Source organism: Musa acuminata, chromosome BXJ1-6, assembly GCF_036884655.1.
Source record: "Musa acuminata AAA Group cultivar baxijiao chromosome BXJ1-6, Cavendish_Baxijiao_AAA, whole genome shotgun sequence".
NCBI classification, from domain to species: Eukaryota; Viridiplantae; Streptophyta; class Magnoliopsida; order Zingiberales; family Musaceae; genus Musa; species Musa acuminata.
The window spans coordinates 12,908,976-12,923,200 of record NC_088332.1 but is presented as its reverse complement, the minus strand read 5'-3'; the positions used below and the strand labels follow the sequence as shown (position 1 = coordinate 12,923,200).

At 43.3% G+C, this 14,225-nt stretch overlaps 3 protein-coding genes across 3 annotated transcripts; 2 read left to right on the top strand and 1 right to left on the bottom strand.

Moving 5' to 3' along the window:
* Positions 1–52: 52 nt before the first annotated feature.
* On the bottom strand, positions 53–1,892 carry LOC135676363 (adenine/guanine permease AZG1-like). Its single transcript, XM_065187469.1, has one exon. The coding sequence runs from the start codon at positions 1,849–1,851 to the stop codon at positions 145–147; it is 1,707 nt and encodes a 568-aa protein (XP_065043541.1). The 5' UTR covers positions 1,852–1,892; the 3' UTR covers positions 53–144.
* A 3,085-nt stretch (positions 1,893–4,977) lies between these two features.
* Positions 4,978–6,044, top strand: LOC135676362 (mitochondrial import inner membrane translocase subunit TIM23-2-like). The gene has a single exon (XM_065187467.1). The coding sequence runs from the start codon at positions 5,152–5,154 to the stop codon at positions 5,755–5,757; it is 606 nt and encodes a 201-aa protein (XP_065043539.1). The 5' UTR covers positions 4,978–5,151; the 3' UTR covers positions 5,758–6,044.
* A 2,137-nt stretch (positions 6,045–8,181) lies between these two features.
* Positions 8,182–10,560, top strand: LOC135677720 (protein NRT1/ PTR FAMILY 2.7-like). The gene is made up of 4 exons (XM_065190098.1): positions 8,182–8,513; positions 8,615–8,832; positions 8,942–9,480; positions 9,592–10,560. The coding sequence occupies exons 1-4, from the start codon at positions 8,417–8,419 to the stop codon at positions 10,436–10,438; spliced, it is 1,701 nt and encodes a 566-aa protein (XP_065046170.1). The 5' UTR covers positions 8,182–8,416; the 3' UTR covers positions 10,439–10,560.
* Positions 10,561–14,225: the final 3,665 nt, after the last annotated feature.

Sequence of the window (14,225 nt, the reverse complement as noted above, 5' to 3'; positions counted from 1 at the left end):
TTTCCCCGTCTGTCATGTCCTCAGCTAAAGCGAGGCCAAATAAGAACCAAAGTCAAAAACAAGAAATCATTTTTTTTGTATTTTCTTTCTTTTAAATTCCATTTTTTTCGACATAAACGGCAGAGTTATGATTTAGTGTTAATGCTATACAGTATTATCATTCACGTTATGCTTGCCATTGCCGTCGCCACTGTCAGCATTGGCTGCCGCAGCCAACGGTAAGCTCTTGTTGGCGAGGACGTAGTGAGTCCATGAGGCGTAGGCCCAGTCCCAGGCATTGAGGACGATGTAGGTGCCGATGCCGCCGATGAGGCCGTAGGCGATTGAGTAGGTGAGGGGCATGAGGAGGATGGTCATGAAGGCCGGGATGGCCTCCTTCATGTCCTCCCACTCGATCTCCGTCACGGCCTTCATCATGAGCACCCCCACCAGCACTAGCGGCGGGCCGACCGCCCACGCCGGAATCGACGCCAGCAACGGCGTGAAGAAGAAGGCGAGCAGGAAGTAGACCGCCACCGTGAGCGCTGTCATCCCGGTCCTGCCCCCCTCCTTGATCCCCGTCGACGACTCGATGAACGCCGTGACGGGCGACGTGCCCAGCAGCGAGCCCACCACGATGGCGACCGCGTCCGACATGAACGCGAAGTACTGCCCCTCGAAGTCCCCGTTGGCGTCCACGTAGCCCGCGAAGCGCGCCATGGAGTAGAGCGTGCCCGTGGTGTCAAGCACGTCCACGTAGAGGAAGGTGACGAGCGCCTCCCAGAATCGGCCGGTGCCGATGCCTTTGAAGCTGAGCGCGCCTGCTGTGGACTCGATGCGGTGGACGTCCACCACTTTCTTGAAGTAGCGGTAGGCGTCGCTCCCGGCGGGGGTGTTCGGGAAGGCGGTGACAGAGGTGTGGCGGAACCAGGAGACGGCGGTGACGAAGACGATGCCGTAGATCATGGCGCCCTTGATGTTCTTGATGAGGCAGAAAGCGATGATGAGGAACCCCACGACGGCGAGCCAGAAGGTGGGGGACTCCATGCGGCCGTGCAGGCAGAAGACGTCGCCGGAGACGGCGCCGCCTGGGATGAGGGCCACGGTGCCGTTGTCGAAGGTTTGGACAGGCGCGAGGTAGGCGCGATACTTGCGGGGGCAGGCGGCGAGGGTGACGAGCGTGGAGGAACTGTAGCCGACGAGGCCCACGCCCTCGTTGTTCTGGAGGCCGATGAAGGCGAGGAAGAGCCCGATGCCAGCGGAGGAGGAGATACGGACTGGGCGGGGCACGAGCTTGGCGAGGCGGGCGCGGAAGCCGAGGGCGGAGATGAGCAGAAAAAGGAGGCCCTCGAGGAAGACGGCGGCGAGGGCGGTGCGATACGGGAGGTCGCCGGAACCGTGGAAGCCGACCACGGTGTAGGCGAAGTACGCGTTGGTGCCCATGCCGGGAGCCAGAGCCAACGGCAGGTTGGCGAAGACACCCATGATAAATGACCCGACGATGGACGACGCGGCGGTGGCCACAATGAGGTCGCGGCGGGCGCGGTCAACGCAGGCGGCGTAGCCCGGGTCCACCGGCGGGAAGCGGCAGGAGGGGGAGGGGCGGAGGCAATCGTCGACGGAGCATGTGGCGCCGGAGTCGGAGAGGATCGAGGCGTTCACGGCGAGGATGTACGCCATGGTCAGGAAGGTAGCGGTTCCGGCGCGCAGCTCGGTTGTGAAGGTGGTGCCGCGCTCCGCCAGCTTGAACCGCCGGCCCACCCACGACTTACCCACCTCTGCGTTAAACCGGCCGAGTCGTGATCCCCTTCCCGTTATCGACGTCGCCGCCACACCGGACGCCGACGGCGGAATCTCCGCCGTCGAATCCATAGTAGGAGAGAGTAGCGAGCGCTCCGTGAAGGAGGAGAAGAGTGCAGCTGGTTTACATTAATAATAACACTAATAATGATATGCATATAAAAATATAATATTTTATCTCCCCACGTGTCATTTCCACCACTTCAGTAGTCCCTCTCGTCTTCCCTTCATGCCTTGTTTCTTCCATCTAATCCCCACTTGGACGACGACTCCTCCCAAACTTGTTCTTCTCCCGATCGCCCGATCGAGATCGGACGGTAATGAAGGGTCCCGTCCCCATCACAGCCGGAAGATGTTGAATGCACGCTCCAGATTTCAGCATCAATGCTGTGTGAATCAAAGAAAATGAATGGGGGCTCAGAATTATTTGTAATCTGTATCGGTCCTCACACGCAACATCAACTACTAAGACATCTGTTTTGTTTCGATGCAGGATGGATACGCGAATCACTACGATCATTGCACCGCAAATCACACACCGTTCAGAGCCGATGAGTCGGCCGTTGACTTTCTTACCATGATTAGCATAAAAAATTATAATTATTATATAAAATTGTAATATTAAAAACTAAATCTAATAATTAAATATTAAATATGTATATTCTTCGGACGTCTTATGAAATCTTTATTTGATTCGAAAACATATTTCATATTCTCATTGGTCAAAAATAACAGCACAAAGTTATAGAATGAACTAGACTCATCATCAGTTGTGTGTCATCAATACAATACTATCAATCTTTCTTAATATAGTTTATAATAACCCTTATAATTTATCGTTTCAAGATAATCATATTATTATTATGTTCAATTATACTATACATATACATAAATATAAATAGGATAGTAAAAATAAATAATTTTAATTAAGTAAATAAAAAATATTAATAATAATATCCACTTAAATATGTATTATCATATTATCAAAATAATACTCAAGTTCTCAATTGATATTTGTTATTTCTAGATACTTTCTATGACCACCAAGTAATTTTTTTTTATATGTATGAAACTACTACTACTTATCATTCTTAGGAAAAAAAAAAAACTACTATGGTATTATCTCAAAATATCCTCAATGGTCTGATAATTGAGTCAATCATACTAAATTCTGTGATGAAATTTTATAACTATAAAAGTATATTTATAGCCTTAAAGGATACCCTAAATTTAACTTATGATGTAATAAATGATTATTTTATTTTTTTTTCAAAAAATTCTCTCTCCAACTAGTATGAATATAAATCCTGAGCTTCATACTATAGTAATTTATAAAATTAGCATTTAAATGTCTCATTGCTTTAAGCTAATTTGATGTTATGTATATGAGCATATAATATTTTATTCCTCATAGATATTTCATCATTTTCTTTGTAACTTTTCGTTATTTCATTCCTATGTTGTTTTGATATCTATATAGCGTTTCAATTATAATACTAATATTTTGTCTTATATAAGTTTGATCATATAATAAAATTTAAATTACACACTTATAAGTAATATGATTCATTTGATTTTTTAAAGTTATTTTTAGGACACTAATTTTAATTAAAAAAAATTTATCTCTAATAATAGGTGTATCATTAGTCGAGTAAAGTTACGTACTAAATCTCTTTGAGAGTTCGTCAATATATTTTTTTTGAGAAAGTTTTAATAATTTTTGAGATCTATCCTTTAATATTTTAATCTAATAACACAAGCTGTCACCGAACGTAGCCTCTGCCCACGATAGTAACCGCTACACACAATGCCATTACTTCCCATAGCGACAACTATTGCACGTAACATTGCCACATGCGAGTTCCTTAATCGCTACCCATAATAATAACTGACGATAGTAGTATCATTGCCTACGGTAGGATCGACGATTATGTTACCACTTTTGATAATATTATTGTTGCCAACAAGCTACCTAGGATAACCCATCGACCAAACATGGGTAATATGTCGTCCTTGGCTCTACTTACGTAAAGCAATGAACTTTGCATCGTCCGCAAGTATATGACAACATGGATGAGATAGCAAAGCATATTGATAGTACAGACAAATCATTTAAACATTGTATAATTAAAAATCAAATAATAATTTTTCGTAAATGAAGTGTAGTAACAAATAGATATAATGACAAAACATATCCGATATACATTTATGATATAACGTATTTGATTTCAAAATAGTAGTCTCTTGTACCAATTGTAAATATAAAAGTTATAATCATACTATTATTATATGAAAAAAAAATTAATATCAAGAACTGAAATATAATAAACATCGATCAAAGATTAGATGTACATATTCTTGGATGTCATTTAAAAAACTTTTATTTAATATGAAAAAACACTTTGTAATCAATACCATAGTGGAACTAAATTTTCATTACTTTCTATTTAGTCTCTATAAAATTAGGAGGGTTCCTCCTATCAATATCATATTCTAAAAAAAAAATTTCTTCTAATTATAATTATAATTATAAAATATTTTATCTGATCACATAATCTAATAGATTCATCCTCAACCAAACCTAATTTTCAACTTTAATGAGTTAGGAGTTGAAATTCTTATATTATACGTACAGTTTATAAGTGCGCGTTAGGCGTTTGTAGGTGCATTCCTATTATATATGCACATCAATGAAATTAATAGAGAAATAGACATTCAATAAAGATTATCTTACAACTCGGATAGGGAAGAACTTGATGTCCAACAAAAGTATGAACACGGATGAGATGTCTCAAGATTCCTTTTCCTAACGATGCAACATTAGATCAGGGAAGGGCCGATGTTGACTTGTGTTGGTTGACCATCCTCTGATGTTTTAATCTTTGTTTGACTGACTATTTGGTGGGAGAAATGCATGATAGTCAAATAGAAGATAATACCGTAATATATACTTATTATTTTGTGTTATTTTCTTTAACTTAATGTGAAAAATAATCTTATTCTTATAAAAATAATCACATTGGAGCTCATATTTCTTTTTTCCTTTTTTTAGAATTACTTTTTCGAGTATGATACCAGTGGTCAATGGTAGTCAACATCTTTACCATAGTCCGGGTCTGGCCGGTTCAAGGCGAACCCGGTCCATCTCCCCATACTTAATTGTAGGCACCGACTCGATTATGTCACGATCGCCCAAAACCCTGCGCGCTTAAACCCTAGTCGTCGTTTTCCCTTCGCCCCTCTCACCCCACAAAAGATCCTTCCTTTTCTTCCTCGTTAAACCCTACTCGTCGTTTTCCTGCCTCCCCAAAGATCCCTCCTTTTCTTCCTCCTCGTTCGACTCGCTTCGACCCGCCAAAACCTTCACGGAAGATGTCGGGTTCCGTCTCTGCTGATTCGTCGGACGCCGGTAGCGGCGGAGGCGGCGACGACGGAAGGCGGCGGACCCACCAGCTCTACAATCCCTATGAGTCCTTCAACAACCCCTACTCCTTCCCCATGTACCAGCGCATCTACGACCTCCCCACCTCGCCCGAGTTCCTCTTCCAGGAGGAGGCCGCCCTCCGCCGCCGCTCGTGGGGCCACAACCTCAGCTTCTGCGCCGGCGTCGGATACCTCTCCGGCGCTGCCCTCGGCGCCGCTCGCGGCTCCCTCTCTGGTATCCGCGCCGCTGAGCCCGGCGAGTCGCTCAAGATCCGCGTCAACCGGGTGCTCAACGCATCCGGCCATGCCGGTCGCCAGCTGGGGAACTCCGCGGGAGTGCTGGGCCTGATCTTCGCGGGGCTCGAGAGCGGTATCGCCGCCGCCACGGGGGACGAGGGGGTCGTCAGCACGGTGGTGGCGGGGCTGGGCACCGGGGCGGTGTTCAAGGCTGCGTCCGGACCGAGGTCTGCCGCGGTCGCCGGGGCGATCGGAGGGCTGGCGGCGGGATTCGCCGTCGCCGGGAAGCAAGTGGTGAAGAGATATGTCCCAATATGAAAGGATTGATCTTTGTGGAGGGCTTTGCTTCCGTGCTACAAACTGTAGTGGTTGAGGACTTCAAATGCTTTTCCTTTGTCCTCTATGCTCGATAGATTTAGTATTGGAGCAATTAGAAACTGTAGGGGTTCGATTAGGATCTTGCCGTTCTTTTCTCTTCTTTCTCTTTTATTTTTCTTGTATGTTTGGTAGCCTTAGAACTGAAACTCTCTGTTCCGTAGCATTGAAATATTTGAGTTTGTTCAGTCTTGTCTCTTGCTTCTGTAGTATTGGAGGGTTTAGATGTTTCTTGAAGCATTTTGGTGGTTGATTTTGCTCTCTCCTTATGATGCCCTAATGTTTGAATTGACATGTTGATTTTAGTTTCATTAGTTTCAAGGATGGCTATTGGGGCAGTTCATCAAGTGGAGCTCAGATTGCAGACTTGAAGCCAGAACAATGTGCAGGAGGCTAAGTGATTCGCCTGTCTGGTAAGTGACAAGATGGCCTTTTTTGTCTTTTGTTTGCATTATTAGGGCATGGAGGGGAGTTGTCTGACAGGAGCCATGTTTCAGCTATTCATGTCTGTTATTCAGTGACTTGCTCAAAAGTTGAATACTTCTGCCAGGAACTAAGTGTTTTTATTGAGTTAATTATTTTTGGTTTTTTGGCAGGATCTAAGTTCCATTTACTCACTGTGAATCAGCTGCTTTTTGCAGGACCACATCCCATAAGTGACCTTACATTGGTAATCTACTGGCCTAACGTTAATAAACTGTTTTTTGCGAGACCACATCTTTGTTTATCTGATGACCATGGTAATCTACTAACCTAATGTGGTATTTGTGGAACAAGCTACGTATCAGCTGTTTATGAGTTTAATTTTTAGTGGTTGATGAGCCTGTGCTAGCGAAACCGATTTATAAGTGCGCTAGACGATGACCTGTAGCCATATCTTTTTTTTCTTTGGGTAAGTTGAAATTTTTTGGTAAGTCTGTAGCCATATCTTGCTGCTATTGTCATAATGCTCAGCATGTGGCCCTTGCTAATCTCTGATATTTGAATGTTATTTCGTAAAGCTAGTAAATGCTTTCTTCCACCATAGAAATTCTATAAAAACAGCCATGGTAACTTATATTTGATGAATTCATTGTTAACAGCTAGTAGTGTTGCATTCTGCAGTCTTAACACTATCGGTGTCCGCCCGTTACATTATAAACTCTGGTGCCTGCAGATGCAATGACAAAAAAAGAATGCCCTGCTGAAAGTCTCGGTTCCACTTGAGGTTCAAATCAGTGGTTATGACTCTCATCTGCATATAACCTTATGTCATTTATGGGCAGGCTTAGTTATGATGTGAAGACTACCTTTTAGTGAGTAGCCATTATCCCCATCTGGAACTGTAAAGTGGATAGCTCAAGTCATTTAAAAGAATAATAGCAAGAACAGTGGTGATGATAAGGTATGTATGCTCTTGAATCTTGTAAGTTCATCCATCAAGGTATGCTGTATTGCTTGCATGTGTCTGACCTAACTATCATGTCCCCGTTGTGCTACCTGTTTACCATTCTCAGTTGTGGTTAATGGTTATTGGAAACAAAGTAGGATTCTTATCTGTGTTGCTGATGTTTTACTATGGTGGATGCTTCCACTTGCTTCTTTGTATTTGGGGCGTCATGTCTTATGTGTATTATGTTTAAACTATGTGATTTTAATTCTAGTCACAGTATAGTTTTATATTTATATAAATATGCTAAATGTAGCAACTACAGGCGTTTGAAGTACCTGATCAATGATCTGAGGCACGTAGGCCTTTTTGACCGTTGATGGAAGCATGAAATCCAACCGATGGATTCCTCCCGTCAATGTCTTTTTGTTCATTTGCATGTGATGTCAATGATCATTTTGGGCTCTACTGTATGGCAATCGAGTGGTCGTGGATGTGCCACGTAGGTTCTAATATCCACGTGTCGAATTAATATCGGAAGTTCCTCGAGTGAACACGCCATATGGTAAGATTCGAAAAATATATGGAAAATTTATGTTACGATGCGGTCTGCATGTGTTGGTTGGCACAAAACTATATAGCGACGGCAAGATGAGTGCCTCGAGCTGTCCACGTCGATTCTTCAACGCCCTCTTTACTACCGGATAGTCAACTGTAAGAGGCCTCGACAGGAGAAATCACTTCGTAACTCAAGCTTGTCATGCACAGTCCGCTGACAGTGAGATTACAGTGGGAGCAGTCACCGATTGCAGCCACTGTCTGATGGATCACATGGTCAATATCAATCATACAGAACATCTCTAATCTTCTTGATTCTGCACTGGGTGGTAGTTTCCATTGTTTATCGTGGTACAGTGTATACAAACGTTTTGAAGAAGCCAGCTCGCTTCCACAAAGTTTAGATGCCAGCATACCAATGCATACAACTTATTCCATCGGCATCAAAGGGGAAACTTTTTGGTGAGATAGTGCAACTGACGGAAAAGCTGCGTAGAGTGGTGAATCTATTTTCTGTGGAGAGAAGTTGGCTAGCAGTCTCTGATGGGGTGAATCGAGGGGTGGCCGATCTCTTCGACAGAAGATAAAAGGAGAACGGGAGAGGTCAAACGCACGGTGCTTTGTTTCCTTGTATATATGGAGCGGTGACCTTCCACGAGCCGAGTAGGATTGAGGATGAGAGCGGCACAATCGGAGCAGCCTCGGCTCGGTGATCCCGATGAAGCACAGCAAGTTCGCACAGGGGGGTGGATCACCTTCCCCTTCATCTTAGGTCTCTCTCTCTCTCTCTCTCTCTCTCTCTCTCTCTCTCTCTCTCTCTCTCTCTGTGTACAAGTGCCTTCGTCTAAAGAAGCAGCATTGCTTGGGTTCCAGTAAGCAATCTGGGGCTGGGGCTGGCTTTGTCGGGAGCAACAGCCAACCTCATCGTGTACTTAGTCGAGGAGTACAACGTGAAGAGCATCGACGCCGCCCAGATTGGGAACATCGTCAGCGGCAGCACCAACCTTGCACCCGTGGTCGGGGCCATCGTCTCAGATGCCTTCTTTGGTTGCTACCCTGTTATTGTCTCCTCCTCTATCATCTCCCTGCTGGTACTTTGACTTACCCTCATAAACTATCACACTCCATATTCCGTCGTTGCATGCTTATGCCGCTCCAAGAACCTAATTGGCGGTTCTCATCAACCTGAATCCGTTGCAGGCGGTGGTTCTGTTGACGCTGACCGCCGCCGTCCGGTCGCTGCAGCCACCGCCATGCGCATTCGGCTCCGACGCCTGCGAGGCGCCGACGGCGGGTCAGATGGCGTTCCTCTTCACGGCGGTGGCGCTGGTGGCCGTCGGGGCTGGCGGGTCGCGGTTCAACATTCTCGCCATGGGAGGAGGCCAGTTCGACGAGGTTCGGGACCAGGTCATTTTCTTCAACTGGTACTTCATCGTCCTCTACGTTTCGGCCGTGGTCGGCTCCACCGTCCTCGTCTTCGTGGAGGACAGCGTCAGCTGGACTCTGGGCTACGCACTGTGCACCGTCGCCAACGCCGTCGCCGTGGTCGTCCTCCTCCTCGGTACCAAGTACTACAGAAGGCCTGCCGCCCAAGGAAGCCCATTCACCGGCATGGCTCGAGTTATCGTTGCCGCCTTCAAGAAATGGAACGTGAAGGTGTCACAGCAGAACCCAAGTTATTACTACGGTTCAGGTGGGGATGACGATCCTAACAGTGATGTTCCGACTCAAAGCCTCAGGTAGAAACTATACATGACTCCGGTCGTAAAGGAAAGCTGCATCAACAAGTGTTTGCAGCTGACATGTTTGTGCTGTGTCCTTTGACTTTGACCGCGGATGCATGTCTCCAGGTTTCTGAACCGCGCTGCATGGATCTGCCATGGCAACACGCGGGCCGACGGCTCCATCGCCAGGCCATGGAGCCTCTGCACCGTCCGACAAGTGGAGGATCTCAAGGCCATCGTCCGCGTGCTCCCTCTCTGGAGCGCCTCCATCTTCCTCAGCATCTCCATCGGCATCCAACTCAGCCTCAGCGTGCTGCAAGCCCTCACCATGGACCGATCTCTGGGCCCCCACTTCTCCATCCCCGCCGGCTCCATGGTCGTCTCCTCCTTCGCCACCACCACGGTATCTCTCTTCCTCCTCGACCGCCTCCTCCTCCCCCTCTGGTGCCGGCTCGCCGGCCGCCCCTCGACCCCGCTCCAGCGCATCGGCCTCGGCCAAGTCATCAACGCGGCCGGCATGGCCACGTCGGCTCTGGTGGAGCGGCGGCGCGCGGCCGTCGTGCACGCGCACCACGCGGAGGGCCAGCCCGGGTGGGTCGTGCCGATGACAGCGCTCTGGCTGGTGCTGCCGCTGGCGGTGACCGGGGTGGGGGAGGCGCTGCACTTCCCGAGCCAGGTGGCGCTGTACTACCAGGAGTTCCCGCAGTCGCTGCGGAGCACGGCGACGGGGATGGTTGCCGTGCTCATCGCGCTCGGCTTCTACCTCAGCACCGCCGTCGTATCCTTGGTTCGACGGGCCACGGGGTGGCTGCCGGACAACATAAACGGCTCCAAGATGGAGAACGTGTATTGGCTGCTGACAGCGTTGACAATGGTCAACTTCGTATACTACTTAACGTGTGCAATGCTCTACAAGTATCGAAGTGCTCCCAAGGAGGCAGATGGTGTCGCTGCAAATGAAGGAGGTCACTGATCTCCATGTAATAGCGTTGCTTGTTGATGTTCATGAGATCATTAGACCATTATTGCCTATGAATTATTGTATGCATTTTGAGGACTTGTTCTCCATCACATCATGAGAAAATATTCTGAATACTTTCTCCTTTTTCCTAGAATCCTTTTACAACTCAGCAAAATTCATTATTATATGATGAGAGGGGATCTAAGAATCCATATTATTAAAGTTGAAAGCTTATATATATATATATATATATATATATATATATATATAAAGCTGTCACTCTACTAATATATTATTCAGTGATAAGACAATGGATTATTTTTAAATTTGAAGAATTTAGTGAGGGTGTTTTAGTGAGAAACAATAATTTCATCATTAAATAAAAAGTTAGTAGTCCACCTTTTTTAATATCAAAATGTAAATATTAAAATGGTGTTTTAGTGGTATCAAAATATAAATATCAACTAGAGCAGTAGAGTAATAAATCAATCACAAAGTGAAATCAAATTTTAACGTGAAAAACACAATGCAAAAAAAAAACCATGGGACTATGGTCCACCTCAAACTATAATGATAACAAATTTATAATAAATCTTCTCTAAAATAACAAGATGAACATAATAGCATCAAGACTACATAGCTCAATAATAATATATCATCATCACATGGATATCACGGATCTTATCAATAAAAAGTTTAAGTCTTACCAAGTGGGTATAGCATGAAAGTACCTCAGAGAGGGTAAATTGTATATCAACACCGTTAGGATTGTAAAGCTTGCTATAAGAATTCTCCAAATATAATTTGGTTTAAACTGATAAAGTTTTATCTCTGATCGTCAAGTAAAAAATTTAAAATCTTATTTTTCTCTCTCTCTGTGTCGTGACTCGCTGGACGCTATCTCTTTTTTAATTTTTTTTAATTATTAATTTGGGCTCCAAGATTAAATTATTCGGTCCAAACCCACTTATGGGCTGGACCCAACAATTTCAACCATCAACTCAAAGTAAAACCTAATTAGTTCAGTTTTCTCATAGGTAATAAATTTTAGGACCATACGATTGAGAATTCGACCTTTTTTCTTTTTCTCTCTGTGTTCTATGTCTTTTCACCAAAAAAAAAATTGGAGGAGAGATCGGACGATAACGAGCTGTTGTTTTCACTTACTGTGGACGGCACTATCGAAAAGCTCCACTTATCCTCACAGTGTGCTATTATTATTTGCATAAGAAAAAAAGAAAAGAACAACGTTTCTTTCAAGAAGTCTAATAATACATTGTGGTGGGACCTCAAGTGGACACATCTCTCTTTCCTTACTAGCTGAACATTCACAGTGGCTACATCACCCTCTCATTCACAGTGGCACAAATGCTCCTAAGAATAAGGAGACTTGGAATTGTTTATAAGAACAAAAGGATCAGTGCAAGAACAAGAAAAAAAAACTTTCTTTGTTTTGCCAAACTATTGTTATTAGATTTTTCTTTTTTCTCATTCTCAGACAAAATTTATGAACAAGTGCATGCATGGTACAAACTAATTAGAAGAAACATAAATATTAGATGAAATAAAGAGAGGTAGAATAAGATTCAAACTCCTAATCAACTACACAATCTCATTCATGAATTCTTTCAATTGGAGAATGTGTCACGGATTTGAGGAATCACCAACATTATGTTTTTGTAGAGTTAGACTCATTTCAATCAAGAATTCTACAATTAGAACATGTTACTGATCTCTTGCACATGAGAACAAGAGTTGTCTCATCTTTAGGGATAACAACATTTGACTCTAAATCATCTGTATTTAATCTCTATCCTAACTCATATCATGATTTGCAACATGATATGACAAATAAGGATTGATTTATGTTACTTCCTACTCCTATTGGTTTCGAATTTGATCATCAATTCGAGCATTTAAAATAACATGATCTGTTAATATGAATCTCGAGCAAGCATTGTTAATATAAAAGGAATCCGAAGAAGATCTTCTTTATATCTATCTATTGCCTATGAAAAGAGACCGAGAGATTGCTCAATGAGTGAGCTCATTTGACGATGAAATAAGCTACCGTTCGAAGTTTGAGGTAAAGTAAAATGTGAAAGCGATAAAAGATATCTATCCTCGATTGTTTACCATTAAAATTATTTTTTGATTCGAAGAATATTTATTGTTATATTATTAGCTTGTTTTATCATTTTCGACCACATTAATTCCCATCTAAAATTATATTTATTGGAAATTGGATCCAAATTGGGATGAGCGTCCCAACTCACCTTCCCCACATCATCCAACCCCGGAATGCACCTCTAAGCTTCGGGAACCTACTGAGGACGAAGATAAATATTTAATGCGGTACACGCCAACCCACATTGCATGATGGCAGCCTTTGCCTTCAAATCATAATGGAGTTGCCATGGCCCAAACATCCACCATCAAAGCACCCCCAACAACCATCATCCATACCCATCCATACTTTAGTGTTTGAGGACAATAATACACCATGACATGTAGAAAAAATGTCACGAAAGATATAGATAAGGATTTCTAGATCGTGTGTTCATTTGCCAGATATCATCTTGGTTGTATAGAAAATAAAATAGTAATTGAATGATTGATTTAGCCTTTGTCTACGTGATTGGATGATCTTATTTATTTAGATCAATAGATTCTTAAGAAGCTTTAATAATGATCAGTAGAGAAGGTAATTAATTCTATAGCAAGTGGCTTATTAATGTTTGATTTGCTTTTAAACCACTTGTAAACATATGTATCGACAATTAAACCTTCTTAAATAACGCATATTGCACTTGGACATTGAACTATTAAATCAAAAAAATATTGGGTAAATTCTTAAAAAATCTCTTCTTTTTAAAATTTTTTATAGAGCATTCGTACTTAAAAAAAAAAATTGAAACAATATATTTATTTTGATAAAGATCCTTTTACCCACGTTGGTAATCACCTTTCGCCCACCTCTAGCTCATCGACTATTTCCTTTGTCTCGAATAGTCGCTTGTAGTTCGAGTTGTAGTTTGTAGACTCGTCTTCTTTCTTCACTTGCGGCTCTTATCATCGATAACAAGGGAAGAAAGAAGAGGGGGTAATCGCGTGCTAACTTTTAGCGGAAGCAATCCTTGCAAGTCATGGGTGATGATGAGTTTGATTGAAAAAAGGAATAAAATAATCTTTTTATATGATCATCTTCAAGGGAGATGACGGTCATGAGCGATGATAGATTCAATGGAAGAAGGGATAAAATGATCTTTTATTTAGTTTCAAAAATTTTTAAGATGGAGATGTTATAAATTTTTTTTTCACAAAATAGTATATTTTTTTAAAAAATTGTCCAACTTATATTTTCCTCTTCTTCTCCACTTTAATTTGTATAACTATTATCTATTTCTTTTATCTTTGGACTTGGTAGCCGTCTCTTCCCTCATTAATTGCTTCTTGCACGATTTTTATATTTGCTAATAACTATTTTAATTTTGGTCTACAAATGAACACCAATGCCATAATTGGGATTATAAATAATTGAATTCAAGATTATGTGAGAATTACTTTAACACATCAGTCCCAATTTATTAGCACGATTACATGAGAAGCAACCTTTAAACTATATCGCCGAGTGATTTGCTCGCACGGAACTCGATATGGTCAAAAGAGGTAGGCTTGACTTTTTCGTAGCTTTCCGAACCCAGCACAACGACTTCCACCACACCCACCGACCGCACCTGCGATGACGCCCGCGCACTCACACGCAGTCTCGCACCTTCGCGACCGACCTGTTAGGTGG

Excerpts from the sequence above, each read along its gene's own strand:
- LOC135676363 (XM_065187469.1), bottom strand. The coding sequence starts at position 1,851 with ATGGATTCGACGGCGGAGATTCCGCCGTCGGCGTCCGGTGTGGCGGCG.
- LOC135676362 (XM_065187467.1), top strand. The coding sequence starts at position 5,152 with ATGTCGGGTTCCGTCTCTGCTGATTCGTCGGACGCCGGTAGCGGCGGA.
- LOC135677720 (XM_065190098.1), top strand. The coding sequence starts at position 8,417 with ATGAGAGCGGCACAATCGGAGCAGCCTCGGCTCGGTGATCCCGATGAA. Across the intron at positions 8,833-8,941 it reads CCTCTATCATCTCCCTGCTG|GCGGTGGTTCTGTTGACGCT; the intron begins GTACTTTGACTT and ends AATCCGTTGCAG. Across the intron at positions 9,481-9,591 it reads GTTCCGACTCAAAGCCTCAG|GTTTCTGAACCGCGCTGCAT; the intron begins GTAGAAACTATA and ends GCATGTCTCCAG.